The 15,040-nt window shown below is 42.3% G+C and overlaps 1 protein-coding gene across 1 annotated transcript in view; it reads left to right on the forward strand.

Annotated features, from left to right (window-relative positions):
• Positions 1 to 15,040, forward strand: part of rhobtb3 (Rho related BTB domain containing 3) — a 24,569-nt gene continuing 9,529 nt past the window's right edge. Inside the window, exons 1-7 of the mRNA XM_008280523.1 lie at positions 1 to 22; positions 374 to 605; positions 2,579 to 2,771; positions 5,705 to 5,862; positions 6,226 to 6,334; positions 9,113 to 9,308; positions 9,462 to 9,658. Of these exons, the coding sequence (XP_008278745.1) occupies positions 21 to 22; positions 374 to 605; positions 2,579 to 2,771; positions 5,705 to 5,862; positions 6,226 to 6,334; positions 9,113 to 9,308; positions 9,462 to 9,658 (1,087 nt within the window). The 5' untranslated portion in view covers positions 1 to 20. The remainder of the gene's footprint in view (positions 23 to 373; positions 606 to 2,578; positions 2,772 to 5,704; positions 5,863 to 6,225; positions 6,335 to 9,112; positions 9,309 to 9,461; positions 9,659 to 15,040) is intronic.

Genomic DNA, 15,040 nt, shown 5'->3' on the forward strand with positions numbered 1-15,040 from the left:
GAAAAACCGCGGTGACCACAATGTAAGTTCATCTGAAGCTGCAACTCATTACCACATATGAGGAGACTCCTGCTTGCATGCCTTATTTATTTCATCTCCTGCCAACACACCGCTGCTTGGAAGAAAAAAATAAATAAAACAGTCTCCAACATTCATTCAACCCATAATAGCTGCACACTCAGGTGTGACAAAGGCCTTGGCTGAGCTTCTTCTCAGTCATTTCCAGTGACATAACAGTGATGCACTGTCTCCGTGATAGACATGAATAATAAGGTGCGAGGAGAGGGAGAAAAAAAAAAAAAAAGGTGCCTGCGCTCCCTCCTTGGTGCTACAACACCAATTCACTCCTCGGTTGTTTTTGGGGCTTTTGCAGGTCTATCCACATCGTGGCGCTGGGCAGCGAGTGCCCCGGAGGAGTGGGGCCCGGGGAGGAGATCATGGGCCAGGGGCAGCTGCAGGGAGGCTTGCTGTGGAGCTACCTGGGTCACGGAGCCCTGGTGGGACCCTGCGACCTGGAGAGCAGCCTGCACAACCCTGCCTTCATGGAGTACACCTCCAGGGTGTTTGGAGATGTCACCGTGGTGGTGCGGGATTGTCCCAGCTGGGTAAGAGACAGGTGGTGGTAAACCTGCATGCATGAGAAGATGTGTGTGTGTGTGTGTGTGTGTGCGCGTGTTTTTATGCAGGTTAAGAGGGATCCTACAGGTGTAACATCACAGAGAGCACAAAAGACACAGCTTAGTTGACAGACTGTTAAGTTTAGTTTGTTGCTTCCAGCTGTTTGTAGGAGTCTTCACTCTGAGTTTATTCCATACAATAGAGCTGCACATGTTTAAGCAAAAAGCAGCTGTAACTTTCTGTGTGGCTCTTCCCCCTATGTATTCATTAACATCTCAGCATGTGCAAAACCAGATCAGACTGGATTGTGGTTCAGTAAAAAGTGGTGTAGTTTTGCCATGGCATCATCTCTGTGAGTTGTGTGTTTTTATGCACCTTAACAAGGATCTTTAAGAGTCCTTTAATGTGCTGTTATGGTTTAACATGACATAGAGCACAACTGTTACCGGGGGCTTAAGTTTAGTTTGTTGCCTCCAGCTGTTTGTAGGAGTCTTCCCTCTTTTCCATACATTTCCATATTCATTGCCAGCTTGTGTGATGCCGGATCAGACAGGTTTTTACAGAGGCCAACATGGTAAAACAAGTCATCAAAAAGTGGTGTAACATTGCCATGGCATTGTCTCTGTGAGTTGTGTGTCTTTATGCACTTTAACAAGGATCTTTAAGAGTCCTTTAGTGTGCTGCTATGGTTCAACAGTTTGGGAATTTAGTTGACTGAGACAACGCACAGACTTCAAACTGTTACCGTGGGTTTAAGTTTAGTTTGTTGCTTCCAGCTGTTTGCAGGCGTCTTCCCTCTGAGTTTATTAAATACCTGCAGCATCACATAGAACAGGATCCAAAGAGAGAAAGCTGCACACATTTAAGCACAACACAGCTGTAACTTTCTGTCATGGCTCTTTTTTTTTTTTTTTACATTGTCATATTTCGGGACAACATGTTGTCCTTATTGGGCTAGTCAGATTACTGTCTGAGTCTTGTGTCCTCTAGCATGTCCTCCAAGGAACGAAGAGGAACCTCAAAAAAAGTGCACACAGTCTCTTACACTTTAAAATCCTTTATTTGCTGTCTGCATAATCACACAGAGAAAGAGTAGAGGAGTTAGGAAGCAGGGCGAGTCCAGGCCTGAAAACCACATGTGGCTGTGGCATGTGGTGCGTATGTTCTGTTTTGTGCAACATGTTTTTCTCTTTCAAACCGATTTCCATATTCATGATCGTCTCAGCTTGCGCGATGCCAGATCGGACTTGATTCACAGAGGAAGGCTCTGACACAGGCCGACATGGCAAAACATGTCACCGAAGAGTGGTGTAATTTATCCGGAGCATTGTCACTGTGAGAGAGCGTGCGTCACTTCGCTGATATGCTGTTTATTTTTCAATCTGCCACCGTTTCTCAGAAGACATTCGAAATTTCAAATTCCAAGGGCGCTTGCCTTCCAGCGCTGATTGCAGGCTTTATAAAAACATCTCTATTCTTAGTTGGACGCTATTTTAACATGCACTACACACACAGAGAGAAAAAAAACACAGATGAAAGAACTTTTGTTCCTAATAGCATATGAATTTGAAATGAAAGCACTGTTATGGTTTTTGTAGCAGCGCTGTGTGCCTCCTATTATAGGGCTGTCGAACCCTGACGGGGGTGTTGCTGAAGAAAGTCTGTCAGTCGATTGTCTCTCTTTTTTTTTTTACTCAAATTGCTCAAAGCTTTCTGAAGTCTTTCTTTTCCTGGCTAATGAATCAGGTTGGTTTAGAGCAGCTAGTCTCACACAAGTCCTTGGGGGTAAAGTCCCAAGAGCCAGCCGCACTGAGGTATTCATACTTAGAAGGGGAAGGGTTATCTGAGGTAAGATTCATGGTACAGCTTGAGTATGTTGACACTCCTGCATTCCTCATGTGTCTGTCCCCCTCTGACCCCCTTGCGTTTACAGCTGTCGTCCTTTTTCTTACCTTTCCAGGACCTGTTGGACAGCGACTGGGCCAGCGTACGGAAAGTTCTCGAGCAGGCGGACATCCTGGTTATTAAATATTCAGTCACCGACAAGCTGGCCTTCCAGCAAGTCAGGAACGGCTACGCCCCGAGACTCCGCCCGCTCCTGAGGCACTGGGGTGTCCCTGTCATCCTGGTCGCTGTCGGAGCGAGGCTGAATGGTGAGCACGCCTTTGTTCTGTGTTTTTGTTAGAGCCCGAGAGTGAGTTTAGTTTCACCCAACAGCGCTTTGCCAACCGACGCTTCCTCTGCACGTGAACAGTGGAGTTCGAGAGGAACAAAACGCAAAACGACTTCATCTTTCAGCCCCTGTGCTTGATATCCAAGTTTTTTTTGGTGGGGTGAGGGGGCAGTTTACTTTTGCTTTGGCTGTTGGTTCATGTTCTGGTTTTTTGGTTCCCGGACAACATTGTGTTTTTCTTGTTGGCCGAGTGAGATCACTGTCTGAGTCTTGTGTCCTCTAGCGTGTCCTCCCAGCAACGAAGAGGATGCTCGTGATTAAATCTCCTCCAGGCTGCCTTCGGGCACTCGACTCACATGTCTCTCTGCTGGGAACACAGCAAAGCAAAAACATCAAGTTTAGATTTTTCTGCCCAAAAGAAGCCTTTCTAGTAGACAAGGGTTCATCATCGTGGCTCAAAAGTTCACCACAACAGCAGTATGTCGCCTAAATAGTCTGTGTAGATTCTCAGCCATCCAGGTCATGGTACTTCTAGCAGAAAGAAGCCACTTGGATAAGAGGTGAAACATCTTCAAGAAGTCCGGCTGCTTCCCACTGAAGCTCTAAGGGTCGCTTAAATAGGATTAAGGCACTTGGGTGTAGCTTTACTCGAGGCCACTTTACACAGGCATTAACATGCGTGCACGTCGTCACCTCGGTGACTGCGCACGTGTTGTTGCAGACACACTGACCTCTGTTAAAACCAGTTTCGGTAAACAAGCCCATCAAATGCTCCAGGTTGTATTTTTAGCTCGTCTGCTCAACATACTTTGAGATCCTGTCAGAGCGCCGCTGCAGAATGATCACAGCGTAAAGTCAAGTCTTCACTGGAAAGAAAAGAGAGAGGGAGGAGAAGGAGGGAGTGGGTAGCTGTAGACCAGAGCCTTTTGTTAGTGTTTTTGTTTGTGGCTGCCATGAGTATTTTCATGCTATCCCCTCATGACTGCAGAGAATGACGGCTGAGCTCCGAGCGCTTCCCGCTGCTCGACTTTAGACCACCTAAGGCACAGCTGTGGCAGAGAGAGCGCTGCCATACGTGCATTAACGCAGCCATTAAACCAGCGATGAACGAAGGAGCGCAGACAGATTTATCCAAGGGCACGCAGCACTAACATACCACTGATATGCCAAGTCACCGCCTGTCAGACACTCACACACACTCTGCTTTTCCTTATACCTCCCTTATATTCACTCACACACACATACATTCATCCCAGCTCCGGCTCTGTGTCATGCCTGCAGGACATTAGCAGTATGATTTATCAAATGCTTCAGCACTTGGCTGTATGTCCCGCTCATTCCCTCTCTCTCCTCCTTTGTGCAGCCTTTCTGTAGTTTTTTTTTTCTTCCTCCTCCTTCAAGATAATCCCTCTAATTTTCTGTCTGATTTTGTCTCTGTGATCCCCACGGACACATGCCACAGTACAGCTGGTCCTAGTGCACGTGCCACTGCAGATTTTACACATTTATGTGATTTTTGTTGTACAATAATCCCTTTTTTTTTTATCACTTTGGATTTAGTGGATGATGTGAAAACTGTGGCTTGGAAGTGTCACGTTTCAAGAAGCAAATATTTGACAAACTCAAAAAAAAGTGCAAAGGCCCCCTTTAAAATCCTCACTCGCTGTCTACGTAGTCACATGGAGAAAGAGTAGAAGGGTTAGGAAGCAGGGCGAGTCCACACCATGAAACCACATGTGGCTGTGGCATCTGGTTTGTATGTTCCGCTTTGTGCAGCATGTTTTCGTCGGTTTTGAACTGATTTGCAAAATGTTATATTTTGCAAATCAGTTCTAGTGACTTCTAATTTGTAACACAACCTTTTTTGGAAATGGACACGAAAACAAGATTTGTGTTTTGTTGATTTGTTTACTGGTTATTTGTGATGTAGTAGATTCTGCAAGTTCTTTTTTTTTGACTCTTTCATTCTAAGTGTTACGCACTTTGTGCTTTGACTCACAGGAAGTAGGTTGACTGTCGATCATACAAAACTACATCCACCTGTGGGATTAGGTGTGCTTATGACTCCACTGTCTCTTTTAAATTTAAAAAACTGCTCTGTTAAACTTAGTGAGAGCTAGTTAGTGTAATACTAATAATACTTTTATTCATATAGCACCTGTTATAATAAGAGTTTATAAATAGGGCAAAAAAGAAAAGAAGGATGCTCAGGAAGAACACTGAACAACAGAAGGCTGGTCAGTCCAAACATGGTAATAAATAAACTGAAATAATTTAGTGCAACAGCAGCAGATAAAATATCAAAATGCCACAGCCAAGTAAAGGAAGGAAGAAGTGGAATAAAAGAAAAGAGAGGGTAAAACTGTAAACACAAGGCTAAAAAGGATAGTAATAGCAAATAAGTAGAAAAATAAGAAAATAAGTGAATAATTAAGGGGCAAAAGGGAATGAAATTAACAATAAAATAAAGTGTAGATGATAAAACCTATAATAAGAAGTAAGTAAATATAGAACGAGACAATGTAGCAGATTTTTTGTCCCACATCTGGATTGATTGTGCATTGATCTGTGGCGTTTATGGACATTATCACTGAGGATGTTGTGCTTCAAAGTGTAAAGTGCAGTTGAACATTTTACCAAATCTAAACAGCACATTATTTATTTCTATTTGCTGTAGGTCATAGTGGTCCAGTGAAGCTCCTCTAGTCCAACATGGCACTTGTATTTTGTGTTTTCGCATCTCCAGCATTCGATGCCCAATTCATACAGGGTTCATGTTTCCTAAAACGCATAATTTCACATCGATGACTCATGTGCTGCCTCTCATAAACCCTCATAAAGTATTTATTAGATTACGCTGTGCATGCAGGATGCATTACTTCATCTCAGAGTTGAACTGTGCTCTGTGTTCAGACGAAGGCCCTCCTTGTACGTGTCCGTTGTGTGCATCAGACTGGAGCAGCTGTGTTCCTCACAGTGAAGGTCTGCAGCTGTCCCGGGACCTGGGGGCCACCTATCTGGAGCTGCCCTCTCTCAACCACGTCTTTGTGGGTCGCTACTTTGGCAGCGTGGTAAGCGATGACGCAATACGCGACTCAAAGGATCTAGTTTTGAATGAGCTCTTAGATTTTGTTTTTTTTTTTACCCAGCATCCCCTGAGGAAAGCAGCATTTTTATTTAAAAACTAAACAAAAAAAAACACTCCTCTACATATATGTTAATGCTTGAATCACAACAAGCGCTTTTCATACTTTTCATTTCCTGTCAAGCTACAATAACTGTGCACTCCCAGATAGCTACAGTACTCAGTAGAGGAGACAGTGACAGGTTGGTCTTCCCAGGAAGTTATTTCCAAAGCAAAGAAACTGATGATGTAACATCACTATTTTTGTACCCTGCATTTGAACTAACGTGTGTATTTCTGTATTGTTCAGCTGGAGTACTTCATGATTCAGTGTCTGAAACACAAAGCCAAAGAAAGGCCAGAGAAGAGGCGAGGAAATAAAGTGAATGAGCTCCGTCCCCCTCACTTAGAACAACCAGGTCAGAGGAATACTACGGCATTTAATGAGTAATACTAGCTGTGGCATGCGTTTAGGTTTTTGTTGATTCCTATCTTTACCTTTCTATCACACCCCTTTTTCAACTTAATTCTCCTTTTTAAATGGTAATTTCATGTTCATGCTATTAAGTAATTATGGTTTCTTTAAATCTCTCTTTTTCGTGGTGTTCAGAGGGCATTCAGTGGACTGAGCGGATTGTTCCTTCTTGAGCTTACATGGCCATAAAAAGAGCTGAGCACAAAGGTTTTTTATCTAGATCAATATTCTCTGTTCCAAACTGGAAATAAGAAGAGAGACAAAGAGCTAGGTGGACTGCTTTTATTCAATGGCATCTGAATCAATTTTAGACTGAGCTCCTTTCAGCGAAGGATGCAACACCAGCTGAGTTTATTGCTTTTAGCTGAGGCGACTCAGTGATTGTTGTTGTGGAATGAGACAGGATTAGTCCTCAATCTTTAACTAAATGCTCCTGATAAGTTTGGCTATTTGATAAACCCTCCTGTCCAGTAAGTTTCATGCCAGCTAGAGTTCAGTTTTTATATGTTTTTAATGTATGTTTGGTCTATTTCAGCATTAGAAGATGGAATTTAGGTTTAATTATCTCCATTGTCAGTTGATCTGTTGATTATTTTAATGATTGTTTTAATTCATGTGAAGGAAATTGTCTTGTTTATCACAAGTTGACTTTAGCACAAAGAAAATAGACAGATTCTCACAATTCTTTCCCTTTGAGAGGTTAAATCTGGAAAATATTTGGCATTTTTTCCTGACAAGTTACTAATCAGTCCTCAAAAACCTCCCAGTTAATTATTGACTAATGATTTGAGATGCAATTTGTCTTAATCTGCATATTTGAAATTCAGAAATCGGGATTACATTTTAATTAAGCTTCAAAACAATCCTCATGTCGAAAGGCTTTTGTTTCTAGCGGCAATGTCGAGGCTTTTTGCAGATTTATTGCGAAATTAATCAAACCGCCTCAAAGCCAATCAGATTCCACAAACACGAAACTCTTAATTATGAGGAGATAAATGACCATGTTGATGAAAAGAGGCTAAAACTCACAGAACATTTGCACGCAGTGAGCAGCTTAGACACACAAAGTTTGATTGTTGTAAAAGAAACAAGGCGAGCTGGAGGCCTGCTTTTTCTTTGTCCTAATGTTCTACTTTTTGTTTTTTTTGTTTTTTGTTTTCGACTGTGGTGCTCTCTCTCTCTCCTAATTGGATAAAAGATAGTCTGATTAAACCTGCAATTGACTGCCGGATGTTGTCACAAACTGAAAGCTCTCGCTGTGTTCAATTTGGAATTACATAAGTAAAGTTAATGTGGCTCCAAGCACAGCTCTCACACCACAAATAGTCCCAGTGGCATTGTTTTATTTTAAAAATAGGAGCCCAGTGGTGTATTGTGTAAGGTTTGAATTCATAGCTACACTCCCGTCTCTTGCTTTACAACCACAGCTGCCGTTTTTTTTCCGAGCACAGTTCCTCTTGTACGAAATAAAACACCTGAAGATATTCAACACAAACTGCGCTGTTCAACCAACATTAAATATTGATTTGAGCGGTTCCCCGCAGTGTCGGTTTAAATCGGATGCAGTGACTGACAGCTTTAAGTTCTGCCAAAAATGGCAGCAAGTGCTGGTGGATTTATTGGTGTCTGTCCAACGCTACTTAGCTCTCCTTACAGTGTAGCTTTCATTAAATATGGCACGCAGTGATTCAGGAACAGCGCAGTGTTCGAGGACAAATCGGAGCACCCATAAAACAAGACGATTTTCACAGAAGTACAGTGTGTATTAGGCATGAATAGGAATATAATAGGATGATGATTTGTGAAGCACCCTCCCCCCCCCCCACTTCCTTCACTCTTCCCCCTCAGTGGTTTTTCACTTTTATTAATCTGCCTTCATGAATGCATGAATCATTTTGTTCCCCTCCTCCTTTTTCTATGTAATGTTTCATTACAGGTTGTTTTTTTCCAGGCACTATTTCTGTTCTTTTGTCATCGCATTTGTTACTGCTTCACCGCAAATCATTCATTTGTAGCTACTGTCGGTCCAAATCGTCTCTTCCTCAAACATTAACCTCATTTAAAATAAACTTCTGGACGTGCTCTGCTTTATTGTTTTTATCATCAAAATGATTTAAATTGTAACTAGTAAAGGCCAACTTTTGATCCCCTCTTGGTCCTTTAAGGTTAGAAACAGGCGGCTGTCCTCTGTAAGCTAAAAACATGTTAGAATTCCTCTGTTAGTCTGGCAGACTGGAATCCAGTGCAGCAGCCTGAGCTTGCATCTTTTCAGAACTGTCATTAGTGCAAAGACAAACATGTCTGGAAGCATTTTTTTTTTCTAGCTGGAGCAACAGGACGCAGTGCAACGTGACATTGGTCCCTCTTAGTGCTCTCTGTCTTGACTAAAAGATCTCACTGCACTCTTGCTGTCAAAGCTGCTTCCTCCACCTACCTGTATACAGCCTATTTCTCTCTGAGCTGTCAAAACCTATCACTAAAATAGGGAGAAATCCCAAGTATAACTAGACAAGGTAGATTGAGGGAAAGTGGAAACACCAAAAATCTTTATCACAACACGCCTCGGAGGCTTTGAGCATAACAAATTGGTGGATTTTCTCTTTTATTCTCTGATTTAGGGCCAGGCTGAATTTCAGCAGTAACTGCTCGTTATCTCAGCTCATCCTATCTTCCTTTTCTTTCCACCCCCACCCCCCTCACTTGCTCCTGATTTCCCGTTCAGCTCGTCTGCCCCCCATCCGAGTGGAGGAGTCCAGCTTCTCCCAGGACATGCAGTGGTTGCTGGAGCGTGGCGTGCAGTTCGCCGATGTGGCTTTCTACGCTGGGGATTCTGGGAAAGAGCTGGGGTGGGCGCATGCTGCAGTGTTATGTGCTGTCAGCCCCTACTTCAGACAGCTGCTCCTGGGGCCCAAGACCAGGTAGGAGAGATATTAAGTTACTTACAGGATAGAGCCTATTGAGCTATTTCATCGCCTGAGCCTGTAGCCAGCAGGAGCTCAGCTATTTCTGGAAAAAAAACAAGTCCTCTTTAGTGTGATTGCGAAGCGTTTTGTTCGTCTCTGGTCGGACAGGGAACGCCCACAGTCACGATGTGTTTGCAGAGAGCGAGACGGAGGCCCCCATTCGCTGCTCTCTACCTGGGACGGAGGTATTATTGATGACATGCCGAGATCGGAGGGACACCTGACAGGACGTCTGACCCGTCTGGTGGTGAAGGACCCCCTCCTGTGTATGTGCCTATGGGAGACTCTCATGTTCATCTACAGAGGTGAGAGCTGTCATTTAAACTCAGCTAAACACACTAATTGCCGCTGTAAACCTGCTGTTCTATGCATTTTCTTTCAAGTCCACTAAGCCCCTGTAACACCCATTGTCCCGCTTGCACCATGGTAGCACGATATAAACTTCAGTTTATTGCCAGTGCAGACAAAACTTTATAAGTGTTTTGCTTTGTTTCTCACAATATCACACAAGATTTTAAATTTACTGTCGTAGAAGTTGAAGAAAACCGGAAAATTGATCTTTGAACCCCAAAACCAGCCGGGAGATTTGATGTTATCTTTGAAAAGTTGGCAAAATGAGACCATTAATCAGAGCAGGTAACTGTAAAAACAGAAAGAATCCATCCAACGGTCATAGAACTACTCATGTCTGATCTGCTGGTTTCTCAATAAAACCTAACTGAATCTAACTTTAAAGTTGTGACGTTGATGTAGAAGCCCTCTATTCTACATGTCATACTTCAAAACCTGCCAAAAATAGAGCGTTTGCTCCTGCTGTGATGCCATTCGTGACTCAGCTGTAACCAACTGTGACTTGACAAAAATTCTGTGACTTTTCGACTGGACTGCAGGTTGGGTCTTCACAGAGTAATGAGGAGAGAAATATGGTTAAAAAAATTACAAATTTAAGTAGTAAAATATCTATGCTAAGCAGGGCAACCATATTCCCAGTATTGATAACACCTGAGGACACTTGGAGAAGGTTATACATGGTGATTGTAGGTTTTCTCACTTTTTGGAAAACAAATAATCAAAAGAATTCTGCTTTTGTTTTTTCTTTAAAAAAAAAGAAGAAATTATACCTTTTTTTTATACTGTACAGAGGACATGTGTGAGTTCTCTCTACTTCTGGTGAGGATTGTGTTGTTTCCATAGAGGTACAGGACTTTATAGTGCAGTGAAAACGAGCCCACAGTGAGTAAAAATGTGCTGGCCATAAACTGCCGGGGTTCAGACGGTTAAATCTGCTGTTTCGTGCCCTGCTTGCAAGATGCACTATGTTGAACCTCAACAAACGTACACTATTGCGGATAATTTTATCAATTGTTTGTTGTTATCTTACACAAGATTTTCAATTTACTCTGATAGAAGTACAAAAAAACACCAAAAACATTTTTTAAAATCAACAAAATTTCTCATTTAGGAAGTCTGCAGGCAGGATAGCAGCTCTGTGAGGCATTACTTTGAGTTAACTAAATGCTAACATCAGTTTTTCTAAAAGAAAAAAAAAAAAAGAAAATGCTCATGATGATAATATTAACTTAAGAAGTAAAACAGCAGGTGTATTGTTCAGCATGTTCACCATTTGGAAAAAAAAAACTAAACTTCCTCTGACAGTTGAATTGTGTATAATGCACTGCAAAGTACACAACAAAAAGCCATCACAAGCGACGAGTTAATTACAAGTGAATTCTAGTGTGAAATCATTTCTGCATTAAAAGCTCAACCACAGAAGAACATCCCATCCGCGCTGATTAGAAACCCTGTGATTTCGCCGAGATGAAGTCGCCCAAACTGACATTCTGGCAGCAGGATCAGATGCACGTTAAGCGCCAAACAGAATCAGAAATGACAAAAGCGTCTCCAAAACAGAGGCTGTCATGTACTTCACCCAGAGAAATGTGAACCAGGCCGGGAAGGCTCAGTCATTTCACTCCTATGTACAGTCATACTGCAGGAGATGCGTGCATGTTGAAAAATTCAGCCGTTCCCTGCTCTTGGATTCTACAGCCCACTCTGTGTTTTGTATTGCTCTATACAATGTTTAATAAATGCAGCAGTTTGCTGATATGTATTTTTGATGTAACTGCGGCCAGGTCAGCCCGCTGGAGTTTAAACACAGCTACCAGAGCATCACTCACGGGATGGGAACTCCATTCCCAAAAAGCAGTTGGTCTTTTTCTAATAATTTAGATGTGATGAATAATGTCCCCTGGCAGCAGAAGGCACTTTGCCCAGTTTTCTGGGTCTTGTCCAACGTTCCATTACAGAGGAACAGAAATCAGTCAAAGTGAAAGTACTTGATAGTAAGCTACTGTAGTATTTTAATTAAGGAGCTGATCAGTCATTTTTTTTAGTAGTGTGATCTGCTTTCTTAACCTGTATTTGTACTCGCTGGCTGCCTCAGGCCACTAGTGCCTTCTGTGTCTCCTCCCAGCTCGTTTCTATTAAGCGATATGGAAATCAGTTAGGAGGGACAGTGGAGGAAGCCTTTGATGAAACTGAATTTCCATTATTTTGACAGCAAATGGGATTAGTTGATGGGATCGGACTCTGTAACCTGTGACAGGAGATTCATATTTACATCAACAGATGATGAGCTCTGCGGTGCAACTGTCTTGTACAATTATCTGTGTCGTACATTAGCTTCACCCAACAACAATAGAGGCACATTCAGACACCGAAAAAGAAAAACATTTGCAGACGTTGTAAACTGAAAATGTTCTCCAGCCGTACATGAAGCCTAGTTAAAACAGGCACATGATTTTCCCTGCGACTTTAGCGCCGTAATGAAAATCTTCTCAGTCTGCGGCTTAGGGTCTGCAGTGCTGTGCTTGCTGCATGTTAGATTACAGCGGCTGTGCATGCCAGCGCTTCATCGCAGGCTGTGTGTCATGCACGAATCCTTATGGCAAAAAAGCTGCGCTAACATCTGATTCATAGGCTGCCCTGTTAACGTGTATTCGAGAGGCACTGATGTTGAGGCGCACAAACACACATAAGCACAAGAGGCAGAAATGCATAAGCTGAGAGTGTAGGGTTGAGCGGAGAAGAGAGGAAGATTATAGGGTTAGACTGATTCCCTGTGAGTGACTTCATGAATACCAATAAGAAAGCCAGCGGTTGAAAGACAGCAGTTTGTGTTTTCATGCATGCGTGTATACAATTCATTGTTCTTGTTTAGTTATTTTTGAGACAAAAAAAAGAGGAAGACGGGACAGTGAGGAGTGGAATGTGGCAGGATTTTCATAGGATAAAGTGATTGTAACAGGCTGGGCACCAGAGCATACTGTGAATGTCTTGAGGTCTAAAGAGGAATATGTGTGCAGAGTGGAATATGAATGTCACGTTTTCATAAAACACTGCAGGGAGAGTGTGTTAAGTCAGTGTGAAAAATGTTAACCTTCAGCATGGTGGGTCTGATTGTATGTCTAAAGCGGCTGACTTCATATACAGCGTGTGTATTAGTGCATTTTTCTTGCATTGCGTTGCGTAATCAGATGTGAATGGACGCCGTCTTTGCCCATAGAGACATTTCGGAGCCAATCTTTGATGTTCATTTGCAGTAAATCCGCAACAAGCTGTCCTCTGCCTTTCTAAGGAGACGGGACAAATTCCACTCATTTGTCAGTCGTGGCTCTTTTTATTGGCTTATCGGAGCAAATTTCCATAACAATATCATGTTTCAGTAAACACACAGCGTCACACCCAGGGTATTATTCCACGCTCTGGGTTTTTGTCACTTGAGTGTGTGCGGACAGTCACAGAGGCCATGACTTTGCTTGTGTGATGTTAACACTGTGAGACTCTGTCTCCTTGTGTAGCGTGCTGCTGAATTATTGCATTTGTCACTTGGTTGCTATTGTGTGTTTGTGTATGTTTAGCACATGTAGTACATGTGTATGACACGGATGTAACAGTGTGAGTGTGTGTTTGCTGACTCTCAGGTCTCATCCAGGGTCACGTTTTAGACAACAGACCAGTCGTTTGTTGGGGCAACTTCTCTCAATGTGAAAAAAATTGGAAGTTGGTGTCCTTGTAACTGAATTTAGCACAAAACAAACTGGCTTCTGTGTTTGGAGGGATTTAGTTTAGGTTATGGAAAATTTTAGAGCAAGGAACATCGCATTTATGGACAAAGTCAAGGAAAACCTTCAGGAAATTAGCCCTAATTTGTACAAATTGCTCCCCCCGGCTTTTGTTTTAGTGTTTTTGCGTTGGCAGGTGAGCAAAAACACATCAACATGGAAAGCTGTGAGTAGAAATGATAAGCTTTTCCTAATACATAGCTGGAGTCTAGACTCTATTTGATTTGTTTTGGCTTCTCCTGGTGTATTTTGTTGTGTAATTCGGTGTCTGGCTGCGTCATATATCAGCACCACAGCTCCTGAGCTAATCTCTCGCCCTGCATTTGAGGTGTCTGCGCCGTGCAGTGTCATTATCCAGCGCGACGTGTCGAGGTAATCCCTCTATCAGCCCAAATACCGTCATTATGAACTAATGATGAGCTAAATCCTGCCCAGTCCAGCTCCCTTCTATCCGCGGCACTCTGCTTATGTCCCAGTGAGACAGAGTGCGCCACCCCAATCAAGCTGCAGGGATGTGGAGGGTTTATAAAGTGAACTGAGGAGTAGTTTTCTCCACATGTTTTCCCATCGACTGAGCGAGTAGAGGAGTGTATGTGATGTGTGTTTAGATTTATCTTTATACGTTAGTGCTGCTCATTATTGTGTTGGTATGTGTCACCCTGAACTTCTGTTGTCCTTTTTCCTGTGTGTCAATGATTTTAGGCAGTGCTTGTGGTGGGAGTCTGTGGATGTTAATTTCCATCTGTTTGCCTGTTAGTTGGTTGGTTACTTGGGTTCACGCTGAAATACCTCTACAGCTGTTTATTCTGTTTCGGTGAAATTTTCTGCTGACATTCACGGGCTCCCAGATGTGAACACATAATGATCCAGTTCATTTCCAGTGCCACCATAATTATCACATTTGTGTTTTTTAGTTAAATGTCCCAACAGCTGTTGAATTGTAATCACTTTTGTGATTACTTACTCTTTTTTCTTTCTTTCTTTTTTAAAATCACCAATTAAAAATGTCAATTTGTCCACATATGTGACCAGATACTAATGGGATGCCCACTACACGCTTTGTGCTCCTGTTAGCAAATGCAAATATGACAACACTCTGAACTAAAATGGGACGCATTATCTGCTACACATGAGCACGTGAGTCATTGTGAGCATGCTGTTGTTACTATTTAGCTCAAAGCAACACCGTGCAGCACAGCCTCACAGAGCTGCTAGTATCAGTGTAGATTCTTGTTATAGCAGCAGTGAAGCTACATATGTTTTTAGCCAGTAATAATATTCCTTTTTTTTTTTTTATTATGATCCAGTGAGAAACAACCAAAGTGCAGAGGCTTTATCTCGAAGTAAAACTCCTTATTTATAGCTGTAAATATACCTGTAATAAAGCTTTAAAATTATACACTAACGCTGTAAATATCTTTGTACTGTATTTGTGAAAAATGCATTTGACATTTCTAATTCGTACGGACCATTTTGACCCAGTAACTAAATGGAAAAGGATGTTTTTAAAGTAATCTCAATTAAATGCAAGTACAAATGTATAGAAAGTCCTATTATATA

The sequence above is a fragment of the Stegastes partitus genome, unplaced genomic scaffold (assembly GCF_000690725.1).
Source record: "Stegastes partitus isolate 25-593 unplaced genomic scaffold, Stegastes_partitus-1.0.2 Scaffold197, whole genome shotgun sequence".
Classification (NCBI taxonomy): Eukaryota; Metazoa; Chordata; class Actinopteri; family Pomacentridae; genus Stegastes; species Stegastes partitus.